Below are 25,803 nucleotides of genomic sequence, written 5' to 3' on the forward strand. Positions count from 1 at the left end.
CTAGCGCTTGCATCATAAGTTACAGTACCGGTACTGTAGTCGTATAACCTAAAAAGCTAGAAATAGGAAGGCAACTAAAAAAACATTGCTTTATTATTAAAATCTCTTAGTCTTTCAATTGTACTATGAATGAGTTTACTTATATTTTTTAGTTATCACGTTGAGTTAATTGAGTGATAAAGTGATTAGACGTGTCAAAGATTCAGTTCAGATAGTTAGATAGTAAGATACTATTTAATTATATTATTATTCTATTTAAAATTATTAAAATAATTATTATTTATAGGCTCCGAGGCTGAGCTTCTTGGTACACTGCGATTTTGGAGTGAATATGAAGGATGTTGCATTTGTAGCTCGATGATGATACCTCGACGGTAATTTTTACCGTGCTATTAATACATGGACTTCTAAGCATTTCTCTTCTTAGAAGTCCATGTACAGTGCCTCGTTAAATACCTATTTCGTACAAAACTTCAGTATACGTATGATAGGATACTACCGTAGGAGTGTAGGTAATGTTAGGAACTACTAGAAGAAAACTGCTATTGCAGATTTTCTTCTCGTAGTCCAGAGTACTGGAGTTGAAATTAATTACGTAATACAGTCTTTCAGGCATACTTTGTTGACGCATACTCGCGCACTTTGATACATAAGAATTTTCTCTTGTAATAATATTAGAAGCCTCTGGTACAGTAAAGCTATGGACTACTACAGGGAAACTAACTGGGTTATCTTCTAGTAGTCTATGGGTGAAGCAGTATTTTATAACTTCCTCCTCATCCGTTCCAAAGAACAAAATATAAAAAGGATAGAGTGAAAATACTGAAAAATTGATTAACCCATAGAATTGCTCCGTTTGTCTAGGCATATCAGATCGATAAAAACGGAATAATGTCTTTTTAATGCACTCGTAATAGATATGCTGTAGATATACGTAGATATAAATATGCGCATACAGTAGATACATATATCAAGCCATCCTTCATTAAAGAAGGAAAAACTTAATTATGTCGAAAAGAGCTTAAGTAATCCAGTGTGTTCAAAGTCAATGAACGATATCAAAACGTTAATTCTTAGTCTCCACAGTAGATCGTAGAAAAAGTAGAGTGCTAGTTTCTTATTGAAGCCATTTTGTTATCCGTCTCTACAATACTTGGTGACATTCTTTACGTCAGTGATACTATATAACCAGATTAATTTATAACACAATCAACAGCTAGCAAAGTTAGCTCAACCGATAAGAAAACTGGACTAATATCAGAAATACTGCTTATAAATATGAACAAATTAATATATTTAAATAAACTTAGCAGCTGTCATGCACTAGTTTAGCGAAATCCTTTAAAAAGGGAATTATGTCGAAATGAATGTGTGAATCAACGCAGACCAAGAGACAACATGTGGCTTAATCGAATTTATTCCCCCATTACATTTCTACACATACTGTATTAGACAACATTGGGTTCTATATCGTATATATACACAGCAATGTAAATTGGAGCATGAAGTTGATATTCTAGTACTGTCAATTACTTCTTGGTTATAAATCTAGAGTCTAGTTATTCGAATTTACACATGTTGTTACTCTAAGAACTCTGATGATATATTATTATAGCGGTATCTAAAAATGATAAATGTTAGGGTTGCTTCATATACTGTACCGTATATAGGGTGTTGCGATCAGACGGCTATCAATGCATCGCCAATACGACCTCCTTTACACAGTGGTTTTATACCTATCCCTGCTCCATAAATTTGTACAACATATACTGTACAAACAGCATCAGATCTTATTCGGATGTGACAAAAGAATAACTGCTTCATTGACAAGGATAAAAACAGGTCTAACTATTACCACAGATATGTATTAGAATATACAGTAGGTATATCGTTTCCACTAAATACTGGAAATTTCTCTGATCAAGTTCAAGAATAAATAAATATTGATGCGCTTTCAGGTTACTTCTTCTTTGCAGATCTTCTACCTTGCCCTATGTTATAAATGATAATGCCATGATAAGGACAGGATTAAGCTTATCTTCATATTTTGTAAAGCTTCAAAAGAGGAATTGCTAACATTTATGCGGAGTATACAGTAGTAATGTCAATTCAATTCTTGCTATGATCCCTCAATACTTTTTTAAAGTACATTTTGCTACGGTATAGCTGCAGAACCTAATTTGAATCAGCTAGCATTTGACTTTATCTTTGATATCAATTATGACTATATAAGATAAGTGGATAGACTGAACTAGAATCTATAACTTGTTGCATAAAACATCGAATCAATAATATCAAATTAGTTAGCGTTTTCTCAGCGAAGATGTATGTTTTAAATACACAGTCTACGACTGATGACATGCGCTCGATAATTACCCTTCTTTGGTGGAACTTTTCCTTTCAATCTTCTTTTTTGCTCATTTTCATCTATGAAGTCCTAGAGTTGTAGCATTAAGGTAATATAAAGTTAAGTTCCCGATCTTACACAGATTGATGTTGATGAAATGAATAAATGAGCTGTATTTGTACAGTATAATATACAGGCTCAGGCTCGTCCACTAGTAAGAGTCCTATTACAAAACTTTACCAAGTGCTCATCTGTGTATAATCCCATATGGCGCAATCGAAGGAGGAGAGAATTGAAACGTTGAATAGGTTGCGTATATTCCACAATCTGTGGACCTTTAGGTTGTTGTCGAAAAGCTTTGACCACTTTATAAGATCTATGAAGAAAAGTAGTTGTTATAGTTTAATAATATAATAAGATAATCCCAGTTGATGTCCACGCTCGTCATGCAGAACTGCAGTAACTTTAGCATAGTAATAGCACTTGTACGCATTTAGAGTTGGCCTTACTTAGGATCAGTTTTAAAAGGCAATCGACCGAAAATTTTGGCTCTTAACCGCGAAATATTCCTTACATGTCCACTACTCATCTTGTTGCAAAGTTAGTTACATTGAAATGGAGTCGCAGATAGAGATTTGTGATCTACTACGTGAACTACTACCTCGCTTTGCAAGAATTGCTGCAGCGACGATTCTGCTGTACTTTGGTAAGGTACGATGTCCACTATGACTGTTCTCTTGAAACCTCACTTGTCTATACTGTTCACGGACTGACAGAAAATAGGGTGCATCAGCACAGCACCATGCAGACATGCAAAGCGGTGTCCAGGGATCTGTGCGTCTGTACAGTTCTTTTACAGTACTTGTACCGGTGTCCAGGGAACTGTACTGTACACTGTACTGTACAGTTCTTTTACAGTACTGTACTGTACTTGTACCGGTGTCCTAGGAACTGTACGTCTGTACAGTTCTTTTACATTACAGTATACAATATACAGTACTGTACTGTAGTACTGTACACTTATAGACTTACAGTATAGTACACTACCGGTGTCCAGGGATCTGTACAGTACCTTGTACAGTTCTTTTTAAAGTACAGTACTTGTACCGGTGTCCAGCGATCTGTACATCTGTACAGTTCTTTCACATTACAGTATCCAGTACTTGAACCAGTGTCCAGGAATCTGTACGTCTGTACAGTTCTTTTACGGTACTGTACATTGTACAAGTGTACAGTACACTGTATACTGTATAGTACTGTACATGTACTGATGTCCAGGGTTCTGTACGTCTGTACAGTTCTTTCTTAGTACAGCACTTTATACTGCACAGTACAGTACAGTAACTCATCACGTACAGTACAACTGTACAGTGTACAGTACTATACAGTACAGTATTTCAAACCATACTGTACAGTACTGTACTGTACAGTACTGTAACATGGCTCCTAGTCTACTGTACTGTACTGTACAATCATAATACTGTACGTATACAGTAGAGTAAGTTAGCTTACACCATGCTACCGAAGCGAACGCTGCAGTGCAAGTAGAGGACAGTACAGTACTACTGTAGACCTGACGACGGTAGACTAGAGACCCTTTGAAGCCTCTCTACAGTATACTATTGTACACATTAGTACACAACCGTGACAACGCGTAAGACCAATAACCATAGTTACCGCCACCGCTGATCAAAGCGTTCGTTTCAATTGGGTTACCAAAAAAGGCGGAAAAAAAAAAATAATAATACATGTACAATACATTACTGGATACGCTGTACTGTACTGTATCTGTAGGTAAACATTGCACGGTATGCGCTTCTCTACAACGCATTGTGTGGTACGTGGTGTACATGTATGACTGCTTTACTAGACTCAGTGTCCAGCGCGTCAATCCCACTTCTCCGGTGAAGCATCATTGTGGTACGTACTACACTGCGAGCGATGATCATTAATTAATTAATGAATCATTCATGATGATATAATCAAGACTGGAGAAATTGGAGGAAGAAAATTCATTTTCAGCATAATTTAGCCAACCGATTGGCGTAGGCTAGACTTGCAATTGGAATCGTATCTAATAGACGACGACAAGGAATCGACCGGCTGCCGATCGACCACTAGATTGTGGAGACGCCGGAATTGCAGCTGGGAAGTGAAGTAAGTCGACGTAATTGCACGTAAAGTGTTCCAGATGACAACATGTTGCTTGCAAAATATAGCAAATAAATACGATAACTTGGAATGATAAATGAGTTGGAAGATTGGGCTGCAACTTGCATCGACATTTTTCTACAAAATCTTCATCCTATCGTATTTAAAAATCGACCAAGCAATACCATTACATTGTATAGTAAGGTATGATGGATCGATCAATGGATCTATTCCTAGCTATTTCAAATGAATCCAGTACTCAGTACCCACTACACAGTAAACTAGTATAGTTCTGACGGCAACTAGTGCTCATAAGGTCTAGACGTCATACTGTAGATTGCAAAATGATAACAATCCATCTATCCTAGGAAAAGACTGAAATTATCCTTATGGATCTCTGTCCTATAGTAGAGTTCATTTTTCAATTCTAAACGAGCCCAACAAATCAAGTTTACTTTCAGCTGACGGGAACTGAAATCTGCTCAATTTGATCCTATTGCAGCCAATCATTGCATTGCACTCCTACTTGTAGAAAATGATATTTTCCCCACTGTAAATAAATAGACCTTTATAAGTTATATATATATATATACAGTACAGGAAAATAGTAGGATCTTATTCATCAATGAATTCATAAACATAATCTAATAATAGAACAGAACGATGGAAGAGGATTTCTTTATTACCTCATGTCAAATAAATACGATGAACTTGCATCATTGCCTACTTTCACTTATTGAATGTGTCTGATATTTCAACTATCAGACTAATTGCGGCTAAAACAGTACAATCTCCTGCGATTTTATCAATAACTTATTCATTATACGCTATGCAATGTTGTCAAGATAAACAGTTAATAAACGATGCAAACTGCAACTGTATTTTACAACACGCTTTTCCTGTACCCCAAAAATCGATGATGATGACGATGGAAGAGGATTTCTAATGGATTATACTGTACGCTATGCAATGTTATCAAGATAAACAGTTAATAAGCGATGCAAACTGCAACTGTATTTTACAACACGCTTTCCTATACCCCAAAATCGATGATGATGACGATGGAAGAGGATTTCTAATGGATTATACGCTATGCAATGTTATCAAGATAAACAGTCAATAAGCGATGCAAACTGCAGCTGTATTTTACAATACGCTTTTCCTATACCCCAAAAACCTATGATGATGTGATAAATATCGCAAATTAGCGAGCCCATACAGAAAGAAATCATATCGCTAAGCAACTCGCATATCATTACTTTTCCCAGCTGAAATCCAATATTATTACAAGGTGTTAACTACTTGCAGTATTTGGATCTAATTCCGTTACCAAGTAATCCTGTACAGTTTATGCTATTGCCTCAATGTATGCTCCTATACTTATAGCTCTGTCCATGCGAGACCATATCTAAAAATCTCCAGCTTTTGATCTACAATTTAAAATATAATTCTCCAGCCCTTCCATTATGACAGCTGTAGCCCATCACTACAGTACTGTACTATTACAATATTTTATATACTAGCGTTGATGACGCGCTTGTGATGGCGCTCCGCACTGCAATAAAAATCGAAAGAAAATGAACAGTTTCCAGTAAAGTAAACTCAGAAAATTTTCTTTCTGACTACATTGAAAACAGTAAATAATTGTACGCTAGTAGAAATAACTACTGTACACTACGATACTGTCTCTGCCAGTTTGGATTGTAGTACCCTTGACTGTTATGATTATCATACAGTATGAGCTTTAACTTTTAGCAAGACGAGTAGCTTCCTTCAAGCTGTACAAGATGACGATATTCTTTGCAACTTATTAAAACATACTTTCTGTTTAGACTGATATTATCTGGCATCCATGGATATGGCAAGTAAAAGACAACGTCGGTTTGGACGATCGCGAGCGGGATCCGCTAACGAATCCGATAAACCAGTTAAGCAAGATTCAGGTTGGTAACGCAGCATTGGATACAATGTATCGAGAATCAATTTCAGTCATCACTGTCTTTGCTCAAACTTGCAATTCTGCTTCTCAGTTTGTCACTTAATGTCATGATATACAAAGTCACTCCGCTTCTTTCTATAGAAACATTGCTAACATGTCTGAGAAATAATATCATCTTATATTATTATCCATAGATTTATCTACCGAAAAAGAGGGTGAACCCGGCCACGATAAGTTCGGTGTTTGCTATATTACCGAAGTGTTAATAAAACACATTACAAAAGAAGATGAGCTTCGTAACATAACCGTATTAAATTTATCAAATTCTAAGAATCAAAAGAAAATTAAGGTACGAAGATTATGCAACCCATAATTCAAGCTAAACTTATTAGGCATCCATTTTCTGCCGCTCTTATTATAACCCCTTCTATCTATCTTATACTAAAGTAGTCATTACGGAACACGATCAATCATAAGCTAAATACGTCTACATAAATAAATGCACTCCAGCTTCATATTGCAATATTAAAATTCCAAAATATTGTCAATGCTCTTAGAAAATTGATCGCTGTGCTGTATTATCTACAATGTATGATGTTTAATTGTTAGTAGCATACATCTATAGCTGTTACACTGTTTACCAGCAAAACATCGTAGCTATCAACACTTACTACAGTAATTATTAAAATCTCATAATCAGTAACAGTATCTTATCCTTATCCTCTACATCAAATATAACTTGGTAATTAGCAAATAGTGGAATATCCCATTTGTAGCCGCCGTGTTGGTCAATTTTAGTACGGCGTTAGATCTTATACATGCATCTTGTATACCTGATCTAATTTTAATATTCTTGAATCTAGACGATTGAAAATTTGGATAATCTAAAAAAGTTACAAGTATTGAACTTAAGCTTTAATATGATAGAGAAAATAGAACGCCTCGACTCTCTTACCAAACTGAGAGAATTATATTTACAATATAATTATATTGAACGTCTTGAAGGTTTACAGACTTTAGTGCAATTGCAAAAGTTGGATGTTAGTAATAATTTGATCGATACCATTCCTGGTTCTACGATGAAAAAACTTAAATCACTTCAAGTATTTCGCATATCAAACAATCACGTTTCTACGGTAAGAATACGAGCTTGTATAGTTACTTATCCATATTTGTCAGACATAGGTTCTACAAGTTAGTCATGACTCTCATACAATTTTATTTTATTTCACGTACATGTAGATGGGACCCATAAGAAAACTACGGCCGTTACGAGACTTAGTTCAGTTATCAATGGACGGAAATCCTGTTTGCAAGCTACCTCATTTTCAGGAACTGGCTATATATCATCTAACAACACTAGAAATTTTAAATGAGCGCACCATAACGAATGGCGAACGGGTTAAAGCTAAACAACGATTTGATCAGGGTGATAATCCAACGCCTTATTTATCGATTGAATCAAATATATTCGGTATAACGCTGTAATTGATAAAGTACTTTTTTGACTCTATGTTTAGAGGAATACGATAAACTGGTGGTAGAATTTAGTAAATTGGAACATAATCTAAAGGAAGTTGAAAAAGAAAGAGATAAGGCTATCGCCGAATTAAAGCGCAGAGATGAAATCGAGCATTCTATCAAGCAGAAAGGCAAAGACGCGAGCGCTATGCTTATTGATATGCAAAGGGAACTTGATACTAAAAACGAATTGGTAGAGTTGCATATTACATATCTATACTCTGATATAAATGTAACATCGTAATTATCAAATTTTTTTTAATATACTATATGGCTTGATCAATTTTTGTAGCTTAAACAAAAATCAGCAGAACTACAAAGATCGTTGGACAAACATTACAAACTCGAGCAGGAGTTAGCGTTTTATAAAATTGATGCTCGATTTGATCAGTTAGGACAAAAACCCAAAGCAGATCCGCAGGTAAAAATGACCGTCTCTGTGCACAATCAAGGAGCAGAGCAAGTCTATTCTAACAAATCTTCACTTTCATTTAATTACTATACTATCTTTTTACCGATGTGTGCTGGACAACTTAACATAATTTGTCAATATTATAAGATTATAGTTAAAGGATTTTTATCAATTATTAAATTAGTACGATGATGAAGAGGATAGAGAAGAAGCAGCTTACATCGGGAAAGCATCGCACAGAAGTACTAGTGATCCACCATTAACTGACAGAAAATACGCCGAAGAAGAGCTAAGGGCTCTAGAGGAACTAATTGCTGCTCTTAATGAAGAGTTAAAAAGCAAAGAACTGGATATTGCAGAAGGTACCTAATAATTAGAAATGAATAGCTGATCTCTTTTATTTCTGGCGATATTAATCCTGAAATAACATTTTCGCATTTAGCCGAAAATAAGTTACGCTCTCTGCAAGATGAACTAAATGCATTAGAAGAAAGCATAAGGAAAGCGAAAGATGAGTTACAAAAGCTGGATGATGATAAGGTAATTCCTGTACTAGGATATCATGTAGGCTTTACTTATTGATCGACGTCTTCACTCTTTTCCTATTAATACCTACAATTATTATAGGTACCCCCTCAAGATTTAAAAAAGAAATTACATGAACAACTAGCGGAGAAATTGCAATTGGTAATTTTTCATATTATTTAACTAATAGTGCTCCATTATCTTTTACTGCGAGATACTAAGTTAATCACTTTCTCTTAGATCGATCAGTTAAAGAAAACTGCTAAAGATCTTGAAGATGGACAGCTAAATGGTAATAGAAAGATGACAGAGTTAGAAGATGAAATTCGCCGTTTACACGAACAGCTAAATAAAACTCCTGCGAATGATCCACAAAGTGTAAGTTATTTCTTTATTATGCCATTCTTATGAGCCCTCAGAATAAGACACGACTTATTTCAATGGTAATTTTTGTGTAAAAAACAGGGCAATAGTGACCGATTTGATAATAAAATATGGTATATTTTGGCTGCTATTTTCTTATCATCGTCGAATACCTAATCTCTACAATTAGTTACTTTTACGATCTGATCTTTAGCATATGTTTGGATCAATTTTATTATATTAGACTCAATTGCAATCGAAGGTTTCACTTAAGAGACAAGAATTGATGAATGAGGTTGGCCAAATGGATCTAGTTCGCCAAGAATTAGACGCTACCCTTAGTAAAATTACTGCAGAAGTAGACGATATTAGGCGTTTAGAAGAAATGTTAAGAAAACCTGGTAAATTATGCTCTACAGACTGCAAATATGCAATTCAAAGAGATATTGTCTAAAATACCATAAAAATGTATCACATACTAGGTGAAGATGTAGCAAAAGTAAAAGGGCAATTAAATAGAATTATTGAAGAGTTGACGGCTAAAAATAAGGAGTTAAATGGACTTATATCAAAGAAACAAGGAGACCTCGATAATGCTCTGAAAGAAAAAGAGAGACTTTCAAAAATGCTGCAAGGTTTTTATTATATCAAATACATAAAATACTATAAATTAGCTCCATATTACAAACGCATTAAAACCATTACAATATTAAAATTAGATTTACAAGCTGTAAAGGGAGATAACGCTTCGCTAAGAGATCTTCTATCTCGATTGGAGGAAGAGCTGGCACATGAAAAAGCGAAATCTAATGCCTTGAAAAATCAATTAGAAGCAGAAAGTGGTGATCTAGCAACAAAATTGGCTGAGAGCGAAGCTGAAGTAGATAAATTAAAACATCGGTTGAAGGATTTAGAAAATCAACTAAAAGTCAGCTTTATGCATATAGTGCTTTTTCATTTATTGTACTTTGATGAAAATTATGTGCTATTTGAACTAATGAATGAGCTTTCCATTGGTTAGAAATTAAACGACGATATGAAGAAAGCTGCTGGAGATGCTGAGCGTTCTGCCGATGCATTAGAAGCTAAAGACAAAGAAATCCGTGAATTGAATACGCGTTTAGGTGCCTTAAAGGTAAATTAGATTTCTAGCATATCAAAAAATTGTTATTATTAAGGTATGTCCTCGTATGTTAATGTAGTCAACAAATGCCTCACTACAAGATCATATCAAGGATCTCGAAGATCAACTACAATCAAATATTGATAATATGGTATCACTAGCAGAAGTTTTAGGCCGTTTAAATGAACTTATACCAAATTTAAAGCGAGGAAATACTCCACTCCGGAAGCGCGGACCTGACGACAAAATAGGCGGCGCCATAGAGTCTATCCAGAGATGTGTAGATGATCTCTTGGATGAACTTAGAAGGAGTGAAAAAGCAGCTAGAGATAGCTTAACCCAAGCGGATGAAAATGTAGATGCCTTGAAGCGTAAATTAGCAGAGAACGAAAAAAAATGGAAAGCCGCAATGCAAGTTCAGGCTGATAAAGATCATGCCGAATTAGAGGAAAGAACAAGGGAATTGGAAAACGAAATTGAGGCGTTGAAAGCGAAATTAAGAGATATGGAGAGGGAAATGCGACAGAAGCTTAATAAAGCTCGCGGTGAACTAGGAGATGCAAATGAAAAAATCGCTGAACTTGAATCGCTATTAAGTGAAAAGGAAGCTTTGGTACTAAAGTTAAAAAATATTCCTAAAGATGACGGATCAAAGGCAAGATTATTAAGTGATATTGAGGATCTTAATAGGCGTCTACATGAAAATGATATGCTTGCTAGTGAGAAACTTCGAAGAGCCGAAGATCGTATAAAAGATTTACAGGAAAGGCTTAGAGATTCCCTCGCAAAGGGAACTGAGCCAGATTTCGATAAGCATGCAGTAGAAAGAGTAACGGCAGAACTATCAAGAGCTCGTAATCAAATCGAAGCCCTTCAAGCTGCCCTTGAAAGGAAGGACAAAGAATTAATTGATGCCCTCTCAAGAAGTACACCAAATATTGCTGTAGACAGTGAAGCATCACGGATTGAAATAAATAGACTTCGTAGTGAACTAGCATCTAAAAGAGCGGAAATCGATCGATTGATTGACCTACTTGGCCGTTACAATTCTACACCTTCATACAACCCAATCATGTATCCCCCTCAAATGCCTATGTATATCCCTACTCCAGTTGTGCAGCCTTCAGTAGTGTCACCAGCTTCTGCTCCAACTGTTATACAACAGCCTCCTCCAACCATTATTCGTGATAATCCAACTTGTCACACTTGTTGTCATAATCACTACAACCATCACGATAATAATAACAACAGTAATACAGCTATGCAAATGGAATTCGTGAAAGAAAGGGCAGAATTATCTCACTTAACTCAAAGTGTACAGAATTTGTTGCAAAATATACAAAAACAAACGAAAGATGTAGAATCATTAACTCGCCCAATCATTGTACCACAGTATGTTGCTCCTCAGCCTACACCACCACCACCTCCTCAATCAATTCCAATTATCATTTCTGGTCAAGGTACGGTAAATGGACAACCGTCGGTAACGCAAGTACCTCTTCAATCAGGTGGAACCACATTTATAAATGCCGGAAATCCGATCTCTTCTACCCAAAATAATCCCATGGGAGCGGCTTCGCAACCTGTAGTCACGCAATTGCCTACAGGAGAATCGATCACTGTTCTACCCCCTATGGTATGTATAACCTCTGTGTTGGTCCTTACTGTATTTGTAGTAGCTCGATATACTCGTAAATGTTTTATTTTAAGTTACAGAATTATCCTGCCTTCTTTATATCCAATACAAACACTGCCTATATATGTATATTATGCACTCACATGCTTTACTGTCCTAACATTTTAGCAATCAGCACCTAATCAGCAACAGCAACAACAGCAGCAACCCCAACCTTCGGCAATTCTAATTCAAAACCCAACTCCTGCCCCTCCAGCGCAACCTTCTAATACAGTATATGTGCCTTACATTAAGCAAGAGGAGCCTAAGCGTAAAAAAAAGAAGAAGAAGAAGCCACCTCCACCAACACCTCCTCCTCCCCCACCACCGCCCAAATCTCCATCCCCGCCTCCGCCTCAACCAATAGAACACCATAATACTGTCCTAGTTGTTCCAGGAGGCAGCTCAACTACAATTGGTGATGAAAACGTAGCTATTCCAAGTGTAACTACAAGACAAATTGGGGAAGTTACTATTAGAGAGTATGGTAAACCAAACAGAGGTGATAGGACTTTTGGTGGTACAGAGGGAGGTGCAGGAGGCATATATGTTAGCGTTCAACCTCCACCACCCCAACCACCACCGCCCGCACCGGTACAACAACCACCACCCAATCGTCGTTCGGATGATAGCGATGAAGATGATAGGAGGCGCAGACGAAGAAGAGGAAGACGTTCTAGATCACGTACTCCTCCCCCTAGTTTCCCTGCTGGTTTGTTTTGCAATATACCAGAACATCAGCATCTTGAATCTGAAGTTACAAGACTGCAAGGTATCGTAGATGCATCCAAAGAAGTAATGGAAAACTTGAATAGTCGACAAAGGGAAATAGAGCGCCTGTCGGAAGCGATTGGACAATTAAAAACTGAACAGAAACATCGCTTAAAATTACTTAAGCAACTAGACGATGATATAAGTGAAAAGAAGAGAAAAAATAAGGACATTAAAAGAACGAGCGAAGATGCCCAAAATGAACTTTCTAAAATCGTTGAGGAAATAAAAATACGCAATGGTGAGAAAAGCAATATTATGTTAGAAATAAAGGATTTGGAAGCGGAAGTACTAGATTCTGCTCGTAGTAGGGAACATCTGATTAGTGAAGCAGAGCAGCTTGTCCAGCAACGAAACGATGTTATAGCTGAAACTGACCATATTTCTAAGCAACTATCAAGTAGTCTGAAACCTCTTGAAATGGCGGTGAAGCAGCGTCGAATAGAATTATCGGATCTAGAAAAAGCAATCATTCAAAAGAAAGCTAATCTGGAGACATTAAAGCAAAGAGATGATGTTTTAACTGAAGAGAGGATAGAGGCGGTAAAAGAGCTAGAGGAATTGAGAAGTCAACTTGATGGATCAAAAAGGCTATTGCATGAGCAAACCGAAAAGAGTAACGTTTCGTTTCAGAAGAATATTGAAGAACTGCAAGCAATGGAAGAAGAAATATCTTCAATCGATCAGCAACGAAATGAAAGTCGTAGATATCGGGATAGTTTACTAGAGGAAACTGCCAATGCAGAGAAAGTTTTGGAAGAACGAAGAGCAGCATCAAGTCATGTAAAATTAGAACTAAATCAGCAAAAGCTGGAATTAAGGAATGTAAGCAACATGCTGACTAAGACCAAAGAGCAATATAGAATAACTAAGGAAAAGGTAAATTGCGTCTTTTAGAATTAACCTTTATTTTTAGTCTTATTCTTGTTTATCCAATATTTTATCCTAATTAGCTACGTGAAACATTGCTAAAATTTGAAGACGCTAAAGATATTTTGCATCAGACGGAACAAAATGCCGAGATAATTGAAAAACATGCATTAAATACATCGGAAAAATTATCAAAAGCAGAGAATGAGATCAAGGTATTATCGCAAATATCGAAAGATTATGAACGATCCCACCGAAGTAGGACAAATGAGTTAAATAGTCTCATTAAGGTTAGCAATATGTTGTTAAGATACTTCTTGAGATGCGATAGTTACATGTCGACAATTTGTCCATACTCTACTTAACATTTTAGGAGATAAATGATAAAAAGATAGAGCTTAGGCAAGCTGAACAACTTACTGAAGAAGCGGTAAGATCGAAAGCTATTACCGAGAAACAGCTTTCTAGGTTAACTCAGCAGATTGAAAGGAGTAACGACAAGCTTCAGAGAGCCAAAGACCATCTGCAAGAAATAATTTCTCGAACTGGACTTACTTTGAGGTAGAACTATAATTATTCATTTTTTAGGCTTCATAAGAACGGGAACCTTAATGTTTAAATCAAATTAATTTTTTTCTATCTTTTAATATTCTTGGATAGCTTAAACGAACTTCAACAAAAGTTATTAGAAACTGAAAAAGAACAATTAATGAGAAATGAAGAGATGTCATATTTCGTGTCAGAAAATGAAAAGCTTATTGAATCTAAAAAGAATGAATTAGCCCGACTCCGTGGTGAAATTGATTTTAGGCGAATTGAGTTAAAAGACTATGAAGAAAAGGTACAAAGCGTTAGAACGGAACTAAAAAATTTTGAAAAAAGCCGCCGTAAAGACGAAAAGCAAACAATAAATGTTACCTCTCCTTGGCTACAGAGCAAATAGAAAAATCTTATCCTTCTTCCTTATGAAGCATCAATTCGATGAAAGTTCTCTTTAGTAAGCCATGGTTTTTCTTCACTAACTTAGTATTATAAAACATACGATTACCAAATTTCCGTTATTATTAGTAATCAAGTCTCATATAGGCTTAAGAGTTAGGTGATCATAAATTGTAGCGTAGCTCTACTATTTTAGTTCTGAAATTTTACTGAAATATATATACATTATTTTTGAAAGTTGTCTAGATCAGTGTTTCTCGTTAATTTTATATATATATATATATATAAGGTAATTTAATGATGAAATTATTGCTATATAAAATCTAGCCCCATCAACGGTTTTGTACTATACATTGATTAAAAAACTACGACTCACTTTTTTGTTCGCTTACGTTAGTGTATTACCTAAGTATATCTACTTTATCGATTTATTTATGAGTTCACGTTGTTAAAGTTGCTGATATCCTCCATATTATATATACATGACAGGAAGTGTTAAACGACACTACGAACTTATACGTTAATAAATGTAGCGATTAGCACCTAATATGTGGATTTAAATAGTTGATCTTCGTTAGTAACCATAATCTATTTTATCTTTATTAGCCTTGAAGTGTACTAGTGTGTATAGAAATTATTAATTTTAAGTTTTTATTTTGACTGTCCTGTCGTTGTATTTATGTTAGAATCTATACGTGGTTCACATGAATGACCAATGTTGTTGATAATAGCTATGTGATATCAATTAACATGAATCGTTAAATTTAGCGATAGGAAATTATACCTGTATAGTAGTTACTCTAAAATCTACTTATCCTTAGGAGTGATATATTTATATAATTAAACGTGATCTTATTCCATTGTATTGCATATTAGCATTACATGAAAGAAAGATCTACCCAGACAGATTCTATTTCTGTGCATTAAGTTATTAATTTCTGTTTATCAACTTAGCACTATTAAAAAATTTACGTGATCATTATTACCATTATCTCTTAAGTATATTTGAATTAACCCTTACCGAATGTTTAAAAAATCATACGCATTATGAAGGATTTAATTATTAGATTAAATTGTCAATTTCATATTAATGACGTGCGCGTATCATTATTGATTAGTCACAAAAGTATTATTTACGCATAATATCTTAACTGTTCGTTAAGGCAAATATCAAACTCGAAAGATACAAACATTTAAATATATATACTATACAGCATACATTGCATATAACGTGTAACTGGTATAGCGCAAGTTCTTAAACTAAGAAAGCTTGATTCATAAACCATCGGAGGAAGGTTTATATTAATGCATCACAAGCAAGTATACAGTTTTCAGAATCATATAACATAAGCAGTAGTAACAGATACGGAAAAATTTTGTATTAATCTCTACATATGACTTATGCCACATATTATGCGATCCATGAAGTATATAACATATAGAAGAGATGGTTGCGTCTAAAAATTGTATTAATACAAATTCTTGATTAATACACATACGAGATTCCAAGACTATAAAATTACATTATGTCCTTGTTTCTGATTCATTGATAAGGATAATCGGTTTCATCAGCAACCGAAGGAATAATGATATCCGATGTAAAAGTGACGATACTAGCGTATGATCGCTTCATTTTAGGCAAACAAACAATTCTCCATTCGTCTGCTCTAGGGTTGTACTGAAGTATATTTTGATTATGACTTACAGGAATTAAGTATAATCGATCGTGAAAAGCTACTAATTGTGGATTATTCGGTATGAAAGGTAAAGGTGCACGACATTGCCATTGATCTTTAATGGGATCATAAGCTAGAACGCTATCAACAAAATCGCCTTTAAATGTAATCACGCCACTGATAACATAGATTAATCCATGCAAGTTTGCTGTTACATGGCGAGCTCTTGGTTGCGGCATATTTGCAACATATCTCCATTGTTCCGTCGTTGTATCGTAACATTCACATGATGATAAACATTCCGTACTGTTATATCCGCCAATGGCATAAATTTTACTGTCTATCACTTGAGCAGTAAATGCATAGCGCCTAGCTAACATAGGTGGTGCATATTCCCAGATATTGTATTTAGGGTTATATGATTCAACTGCACAATGAACAGCCTGAGAAAATGTATCATATCCACCTAAAGCGTATATTATACCATTTAGATTAACGCACGAGAACATAAAACGATGGCAAGTATTAAGTGAAGCAATTAATTTCCAACTGTTTTTACTAGGATTAAAACATTCCGAGCCTCCTTCCAACTTTGAATCACTACTTGCTCCAAAACAGTATACTTTACCATTTACGACAACTACAGCAGCATTTTCAGAACGTCGTTGACCCATTAACATCGACGGTAATTGCATCCATTTTTGTCGGTGTATATTATAACATTTACAAGATTTCGATGATCTCATACCACCGATAATGACAAGATATTCGGTATACATGCGTGGAAATTGATTGTGATAATAATAAGATAAGCTTGATTGAAAACTATCAACACTAACTAAGGGGAAAACAGATTGGGGTAATAGATCATCTTCATATACAGAAGATTGCATAAAGTCTTCATCAATATACTTCCACCGAATTAACATCATTAGATCATGCGTATGAGCAATTCGGTCAGTTTTATCAAACTTGATCCATCGACTTACGGCGGAATAAGCATCCCGTTCACTTGTCATATGCAAACAATCTTTGGATAATAATTTAACTAAATCTTGAAAGCTCATCTCTAAAAATTCTTCACTCTGGACGACATGTACAAATTTTCTACAGCTTATATTACTGGCTTTACTGACAATACCAGGACAATCATATATTTGGGCTAATTTTAAAATCCCTAAACAGTTGTAAGGTTGTAGAATTCGCGATAAGTACAAGCAGCAGGTTGCCTTAGCATCTAATAACTGAAAGCGATCAGCTGCTTCCAATGTCTTGGCTACATTATGAATAGAAATAACCAAATTACCAGTATAGCAGAAATTGACCAAGTTAGATAAGATTGAATAACTAATGCCCTCAATGTGGACAATTTTTTGTTGACTTTCGACCAAATTGGATAGGAACATAGCTCGAAAATAAGAACTTGCCGAAGCTAATACCAGGCGATGAGCGTGAATAGTAGAATTATCAGTTGCAATTTCTACATCACACAATTCTTTGGCATCTCTCAAACGGTTTAATGCTTCGTGACAATTCCGATAAAAATGACTGTAATGTATTTGAACTTCTTCTTCTAAGTCATCATCGCTCTCAACAGGAGTGCAGGATCCTAAGATTGGATCTTTGAGTAATTATTGCATTGAATAGGGAGGAAATAGATAGGTTAAAAACGATAAGTTAACGATCCCTTGTAATCGTTTTCTGTTAAGTAAATATTTCATTTAAGTAAGCCAAGAAAAATAAAAACTTGCAATAGCGCATTGCTATAATAAAGTTGTCGTTATGATTTTTCTAAGCGAGAGAAACTATAATTATCTGGAATCGATACGTAACTTTGCGGTAATTATTATTGTATCACTTATATTGCTAAGATTTCTATGCTTAGTTATACTTTATTGAGCGTTTACAGATGGAAATATGGATCAAGCAAAAAAAGTTTTTATTTTAGATTGTACACTGGTAACAAAAGTATTTATTGAACTCTAACTACCCTTCTAGTGAACATTATTGTAGTATAACTGATCATTCACGTAGAAATCTATGTAGTACGGTACTTAAACATTATTATATAGGATAGTAATTAAAATATCTGTTCGGACCTTATTTAGCTAAACAGTATTTACTGTGATTACTAATCTAGTTACTTTGCAACGGAGAGGTGAACAATTTTATGCAAATAAGATATAGTTAGTAGTTCACCTGCATCTTATAGAAACTAAACCAGCTATGCAATTTATAAGGTAGAGAAACTGGATAGGATACTAGTTGAAACATTGTTGGCGTTTACGCCCATGTAATAGTGTCGAGTTTTCTTACCTTGGTATTGTGGTATAGTTGACGCCATTGCTTTGCAATCAACACGGTCTCTAAATTTTCTCTTGATGTTGACACGATAATGATGCTAACGGCAAGTTGAAATCATCAAGACTAAAAAATTAATGTTTTATTAAAGTTCTTAACGATGATCGTAAACAACATTTATTACTGTAGATTAATTTTAATCAGCCAACATTTTAGGTGACGATAATCTAGATAATTAATTCTCTTCGAAAATAAATGATCAACGTAGTACCTTATTGTAGTCTCATCAATCAACTGTAACATCATTACTCAGATCCTTTAAATTCAGCTATTAAAAATATATAACAAAATAAAACGAGGAATCCTACATTAGTATACCCTTAAATAAAAATGGATGTCTTTACACTCGAGCGCTTGCTATCTACTATAGTACCTTACTCTTTATTTTAATTTGCTTGCACATAATTCAAGCATGTTATAGAACAGGTAGAACTCTAATTTAAATCATGTTGGTTGTACCTTTCACTTTAAGTAGTCCGGCTGATAAATATATGCTTAAATATTACCAAATAGTGATGATTATTTGCTATTTAATAGACTGAGAACATGTGGGAAAGTCAAAATGATGGAGAATGGTTACAGAAATAAAGTTTACGCATATAGGACATATTCAAATGACAGATTCCTGTATCATTTTTTCTACATTTTCAAACAGATGATAACCAATGACGTAGTTATGATTAATTTCGACGTCACAACAGCGTAATAATGAATCCATTACTACACTGACTGATATAAATTTTCTTATGAACAAAAAAATACAATATTCTTGTGTACTTTTCATCATTGATGTTATTGTTAATAAAAGCACAAGCATTAATCCATCCTTTACTAGTGTTTAGCCAGCATTTATCCTACGAGATTACTATTAAATGATAGTCCATGGTACATATGCAAACAAAAATTGAATTTCTTTACATAATCATTTTAACATTGAAGTATTGTTAACGTAATTTATGCAAATTCCAGAACAAAAAATTATGCATAATGGATATAACCGCTCAAACGGCCAATATTGACTATTGTAGATGATCTTTGTCTTGCTAATAAGGCATAGCTATACGATATCGTGTTGGTTACCCATAAGTAGTCAAAGAGCCATTGCAAGGCTTGCGTTCTGCTACAATCATCTTTGTAAATACAATTATTTTCTATATAACACCCAGCTTAAAAGGTTGCAGGTTGTATAATCACCGCCCGAATCTATCCCAGCGAAAACCACATTATTATAGTTTTTAAATTGTTGCTGAACTATTTAAGGACTGCAATATTGTCTATCTCAACAAAGAGATTAGGATAGATACATCAAATACAACTGAAGAATTTAAATGTTGTAACACTTTCTCTTACTTCATTTCTGACTAGTTACTTTTCTGTGCATCTTTGCAATGAAGCATGGACCTAACAATTCTATTACTCCATATAATCACAATCATAAAGTAAATAAGATTAACATCGATCATATGCGTTTAATGAATTAGAATTATTTATTGTACTGTAAGTAGGCCCGGCCCATCCCTGCAATTGATAGAATTTATATATAACTTAATCTCCTGTTCTTTTCGCGAAACGTAATATCTTGTAGCTAAAATTTCATCAAAATGAATACTTGCGTGCTTATTGTCTATAATATAATCGATTTGGAAATAAAATATACTGGAAGAAAATGCGCATACAGTATTGCAGCTCTCATTATGCCTTTTAGTAGTACTATACTGTAGGCTGCAAGTCAAAAAGATGAAATAATCGCGGGAGGATATCGTGTTCACCGTTAGATTTATACTAACGATTAGCTCTTCAATGAATGCCATTTTAGGATCCTATTCTATAGTATAATTTTCGTAGTCATTATACTACAGAATATCGTGCAGGCATTCAAGAAGTAATCATTTGATTCACGAAACACTCTGTTAAGCTATCATGAGATAGTAAATCCTGGGGTCTTAGGTAACAACTACTGTAGTACTTCTTGTATAGACACCATATATAGAATAGTAAATACTATGGAGATGATTGTCATTTATAGTAAAATGCCTCGTTTGCGCATTTAACTTTAGGTCGAAACCAACATGTGCATTGTCCTGAATGAGTAGTAAGAGTCACAAGAGAGCTCGATCGGTTGTCATGGATACATTCAAAATTTCATAACGAGTCCATCCATCCTCATGAATACTATTAATTTCAAAGAATACACTATATAAGCACTAGAGATGCTGTAGAAATCATTACAACAGCGGATAAAAGTGATTTTGAGATTCAATCGATTGAAGTAATTACGACTGTCCGGAGTTAAAATCCATCAACGACTGATTATTTTATCGATGAGTTAATTAAACAGCTTATAACTATTGACATTATAACGCTACTGCCGATTTGGTAATTCGATCGGATAGTAATACATGATTACAAACTTTTTCTACTGGCCATCAAAACAAATCTTCTTGGGTTTATTGTAGATATACTAAAAATTGCTAATTAGTAGGCTTCAAAAATTGTCCATTTTATACGTATACTACGGCTACTTCACTCGCAGAACTTTATGGAAGAAATATTTTGTCAAAACATTTTAAAAGTGGACCATATCTAAACCAAGAGAAGAAATGGAAGACGAAAGACTCTCCGAATCTAGCTCCAATATACCGTTGCCGATCGCTACGCCGCCTTTGGAAGGACGTGATTTAAAATACATAGACCCGTTGACTTTAGTACACGATGATGATCGTGAGAGTGAAACTACTATACAAAGTACAAAAGCGATTCAAAATATTGGCCATCCGTCTAGAAATAGGTCATCTGGTAAGGCTGCTATAGCAAATACTTACCACCAAGAGAAATCGCTATCAAATTATGAATCCAGTCAATATGAAAGTTCTAGAGCGGAATCAGACGACACATTATCAAAGGAGGGAGAATCTAATCATGCAGATCGTGCCCCTTCGAGATCTCAATCCATAACGCCTACGTCTGAAGATCCGCAAATTGATTTTGATGCTTATGGTGAAAATACTTCTTTAATCAACGAACAAATATCAAAGTTTTGGATGAGCTTTGTTCCTGGAAGTACAAGACCTCGTCAAAAAACACAAAACTATTCATTCGAAATGATAGTTGCAGCTAAAGCAGAAGATCAGTAAGTTATCGTTGATTCTTATTACTAGATACTGAGTAATGCAGATATTTTAATAATGCAGTTGTATGACTCTTCCTATGAATGTTAGTCATTTTTAGCTATAAATTTTGTTGAATAGTTACGACAGAGCTCAAGTACTATTGGATGAAGGCATTCCTGGAGCGGCAATTGTTCTATTAAATAAATCTATTATGTTGCATCCCAGTTGTTGTAAATATTATCGACTCCGAGGAAGTGCTTACATGGAGATCTGTGATTTTAAGTCTGCTGTTGCAAATTACAAGAAAGTATGTGCGATGGAACCAGATGATAAAAATAGTTGGGATCGTTTAGCTCTGATGCACTACTTCCTTGGTCAGAGCCTCTTTGATTGTAAATTGCATGCTGAAGCTCTAGAAGCGTTCACACGGGCTGCTGAAATTTGTCCACAGATCGAAAGCTACCATACAAGAACGTGAGAGTCTTCTATGAATTTCTATAGCTAACATAATTATAATCCTAGTGGCTAACATTAATCCATAAATTTTAGATTAGCAACTCTAGCTGCGTTGAACCGACACAGTGAATGCTTGGCACTAATCAACAATAGGATGGAAGTGAACAACGATAACCCAGACTTATTCATCATGCGTGCTAGAATACACGATATGTTTCGAAATGTAATGAAATAAAATTAATCTTGGGTTTTACTTCAACAGATGTTATTGTATAGTTAAAGGCAGCATAACAATATCATTTCATCGAAGTTTAATCTAAAGCGTAGCTATATTATTTTTATTTTTTATTAACCGTAAAGTTAAACTTCTGTTGCAGACTTCGTTGTGTTATTACGACGTTGCAAGCGCGCTGGAACTTGATCCGGATCATGAAGAAGCAAACAAAATGATGCGAAATATTCAATTTAGAGCCAATGATTTGAAAAAAAGGGTGCGCTATTCAACATATATGTAACACTCTGGTATTACATTTAGTATTATAAAATATTAACGATCCTATAAAATAATAAATAGGCAGTCGAATTTAAGCTCGCTGGTAAAGATAAAGAATCATTAGATAAAATTAACAGTGCTATCGAAACATTTCCTGCATCCGCTGATTTTCATCTATTCTCGTGAGTTAATATTTAAACATACAATTTTATATAGCAAAACTTATGCCTTCCGCTATTATTTTAATATGCGGCTTGAATTGATGATATAGGCAGATAATTTCATTTGATGCTAACTTGTCACATTTATTTTCTTACAGTGGAGCCTTGCATCGGAATCGTAAAGATTTCAATTCTGCCATAGATGAATATATTTTAGCCATGGATAAAACTGATCATAACGAAGAAGATCCTATCTTTATTGCAGCTAACCGCGAGCTAATACTGACCTATAATGATTTTGCGGTCCAATGTTTTCATAAAGGTTTTTATAATGAAGCAATAATATTGCTCAATAAGGCTATAAAAGTAGAAAAGAATGAGAAAGGATTCTATATTAATCGTGGAGGTTGGTCAGTTTTTATGCTACTGTATAATATGCTGATAGCATTGACTACAGGATACAATCTTATTAAAACTCTGTGTTTATATTAATTCATTAATGATATTTAGTAAACATATTTTTCGGTATTCATATATAGATTGTTTTTACCGGACGGGCGAGCTTCATTTTGCTTTAGCTGATTTTAATCAAGCCATGGAATTAGACGAGAATGACTGGTCTGTACGGACAAGGATATCAGTTATTCACAACGAATTTGCAATTTTAGAATATTATGATCGCCAGTACGAAGCGGCTGTGAATCGCTTGACTGTAGCTATCAACAATAATCCTAAAATTGCTCAATACTACATATCACGATCGAGAGCTCGTTATTTAGTCGATGTAAGTAATTTTATCTATTTTAAATGATGCATTGTTATTGCATGCTAACTTAAATTTTATCATCACCTTTTTAATTCACTATAGGACTTTAATGGAGCAAGATTGGATGTTCTTATTGCTCTACACTTAGAGCCTAACAGCCAAAATGTTATCACAATTATGTCTCGGCTATTTCCTGGACAAAGTGTTAATGAGATATTGCAATCGCTTGAAGGTAGGAAAGCGTTAGAACAACTCAAATTAAATATCATGAAAGCAGCTACGCCAAGGCAAAGATTGGAATTGCCAGAGATTGTCCCTAATAAGATTAACAAGGAAGAAAAGGAAGATGATAAGTTAAAGACTAGAGATACTATTGGTAAGTCATTGAAAGCACTAGAACTAAGTGATAATGCATTATATTATTTTCTTGGAAGTTATTGAGTAAAAATAGTTATAAGTTTTTCTTTATCGATATTTTTATGTTATGATATTTCCAAATATTTAGACCAAATTCAAAAGCTTCAAATTGAAGATGAAGTATCTGCCAAAGATGATAATCACCTGGATCTGACTCCCAGAGCTCGAGTTGGTTGTTTCCCTAATTTACAATATTGCCTGGAAGAGAAGCACTTTCATGCCGATATCATAAAATCAAAAAAGAAGGTGAGTTTTATCTGTAATTACTGTAAGTTGAAATGCTAAGAATAAGAAATTATTAATGTACAATAGAAAGCGTACCTTAAAAATAAAAATACTATTGGACAAAATCTGATTGACGGTGGTGAAATCATTTTTGACCAATTACGATTAATCTTTCTGAATATAGATTGATAATAAAGTGGAAAAGCTCTTAACCAGCCGTCCTAGCTTGCGTTCAATCGAACCTAAAATAAAACCAGTTCATCATGAGATTGATGTGCCGAATACTGGTCCTATTATGCCTCGAATTTGGGAATATGGTACGGCCAACGCAGTCGAAGCTAAAAATCAGCCTAAATCTTACATGAGCAAAAGTATCGAACATTATTCCTAAACTGTATTAATATTCCTTTGCAAATTATTTTTACACTAATCTCGAAATTAGAAGTTGACTCACGCGTATAGTCGTTGTAGTAAACAATTTGAAAGCTACTGTATACAATTGGAAAGACATTTATGTTTGAAATAAGCGCAAGCTCTATTACGATTTGCTATACTATGATTTAAGAGAAAACCAATTTGATGCTCGTTTATGTAAATAACAGAGTAACTACCTAATTGCTATTTTAATGATTTACACTTTTGCTATTTTATATTCCGTCTAAATCCTATTTTTGTCACTTATATCTGTCAATTGTACATATCACGCTCAGCATCAGAAATTCAATTTAAAAATTTTGGGAAATATTTTATTTTATATATATTACCATTTGCAGCCTCTGCTCACTTTCTATGTTTCTATATATTGAATTGACTTATATTTATATTTACAGTTACTGATAACTCTTAATTACGTGAGCATATTGCATCGCCACAACCATGGACTATTACTGTAGATGGTATATTTTGCAGTCCATGCCACATCATAGAATAAAATTAATCCTGAAACGAAAGGGATACGAAAGGAAAAGGACATTTGTATTACTATTTATTTTTATTAGTATCAAACCAAAGACGATTGGAAAATTGGCTGCCTTAATAGTGGTAGTAAAGTATGCTCTTACAGTATCATCTTGTAATAGCCTCACTGCTACTACATTACTTGGCATAAGAGATAGTACCTTACTTCACCATTTTATCACCAGCCACGGCCCACTAGCCTACTATATTTTATGCAAACCAGGACACCTCGATGATGTCGTTGGCAGCCATTCAAATTGTTAACGTCAGCAATGTATTGCAGGTAGTGGTTGATCCCCTATTTTAAAGATAATATACATATATATGTATAAATTATAATTATCATTAGCCATGGCGATGAATTTATTCCCAAATCCCTAAGTCTATTTAGCATGAGCACAGGCATAAAGAATAGACTATTACTAGTAGTAATCTATTCGCGATCTACAGAGCTCCAAATCAATTCCTAAATCTTTTAGGTAGAATAAAATAGAAATTGAATAATATTTAAAGAACCTTATGCTATGGGTATGGTTATGATACGA

The 25,803-nt window shown here is 34.6% G+C and overlaps 3 protein-coding genes across 3 annotated transcripts; 1 reads left to right on the top strand and 2 right to left on the bottom strand.

Annotated features, from left to right (window-relative positions):
- Window positions 1-1,593: 1,593 nt before the first annotated feature.
- TRIADDRAFT_63642 (expressed hypothetical protein) lies at window positions 1,594-2,936 on the bottom strand (the record flags this gene model as incomplete). Its single annotated transcript, XM_002109889.1, has 4 exons — window positions 1,594-1,991; window positions 2,377-2,437; window positions 2,588-2,723; window positions 2,857-2,936. The coding sequence occupies 4 exons, from the start codon at window positions 2,934-2,936 to the stop codon at window positions 1,960-1,962; spliced, it is 309 nt and encodes a 102-aa protein (XP_002109925.1). The 3' UTR covers window positions 1,594-1,959.
- Window positions 2,937-16,281: 13,345 nt separating this feature from the next.
- Window positions 16,282-17,838, bottom strand: TRIADDRAFT_1957 (uncharacterized protein; the record flags this gene model as incomplete). Its single annotated transcript, XM_002109890.1, has 1 exon — window positions 16,282-17,838. A coding segment is annotated over one exon (1,557 nt), but the record flags the coding sequence as incomplete, so codon positions are not given.
- Window positions 17,839-21,273: 3,435 nt separating this feature from the next.
- Window positions 21,274-24,692, top strand: TRIADDRAFT_53326 (uncharacterized protein; the record flags this gene model as incomplete). Its single annotated transcript, XM_002109331.1, has 10 exons — window positions 21,274-21,803; window positions 21,922-22,257; window positions 22,333-22,462; window positions 22,617-22,730; window positions 22,814-22,914; window positions 23,052-23,299; window positions 23,433-23,677; window positions 23,762-24,035; window positions 24,165-24,322; window positions 24,486-24,692. 10 exons carry the CDS (start codon window positions 21,274-21,276, stop codon window positions 24,690-24,692), a joined length of 2,343 nt encoding a protein of 780 aa, XP_002109367.1.
- Between the last annotated feature and the right edge of the window lie 1,111 nt (window positions 24,693-25,803).

The sequence above is a fragment of the Trichoplax adhaerens genome, genomic scaffold, assembly GCF_000150275.1.
Source record: "Trichoplax adhaerens TRIADscaffold_2 genomic scaffold, whole genome shotgun sequence".
NCBI lineage: Eukaryota > Metazoa > Placozoa > Uniplacotomia > Trichoplacea > Trichoplacidae > Trichoplax > Trichoplax adhaerens.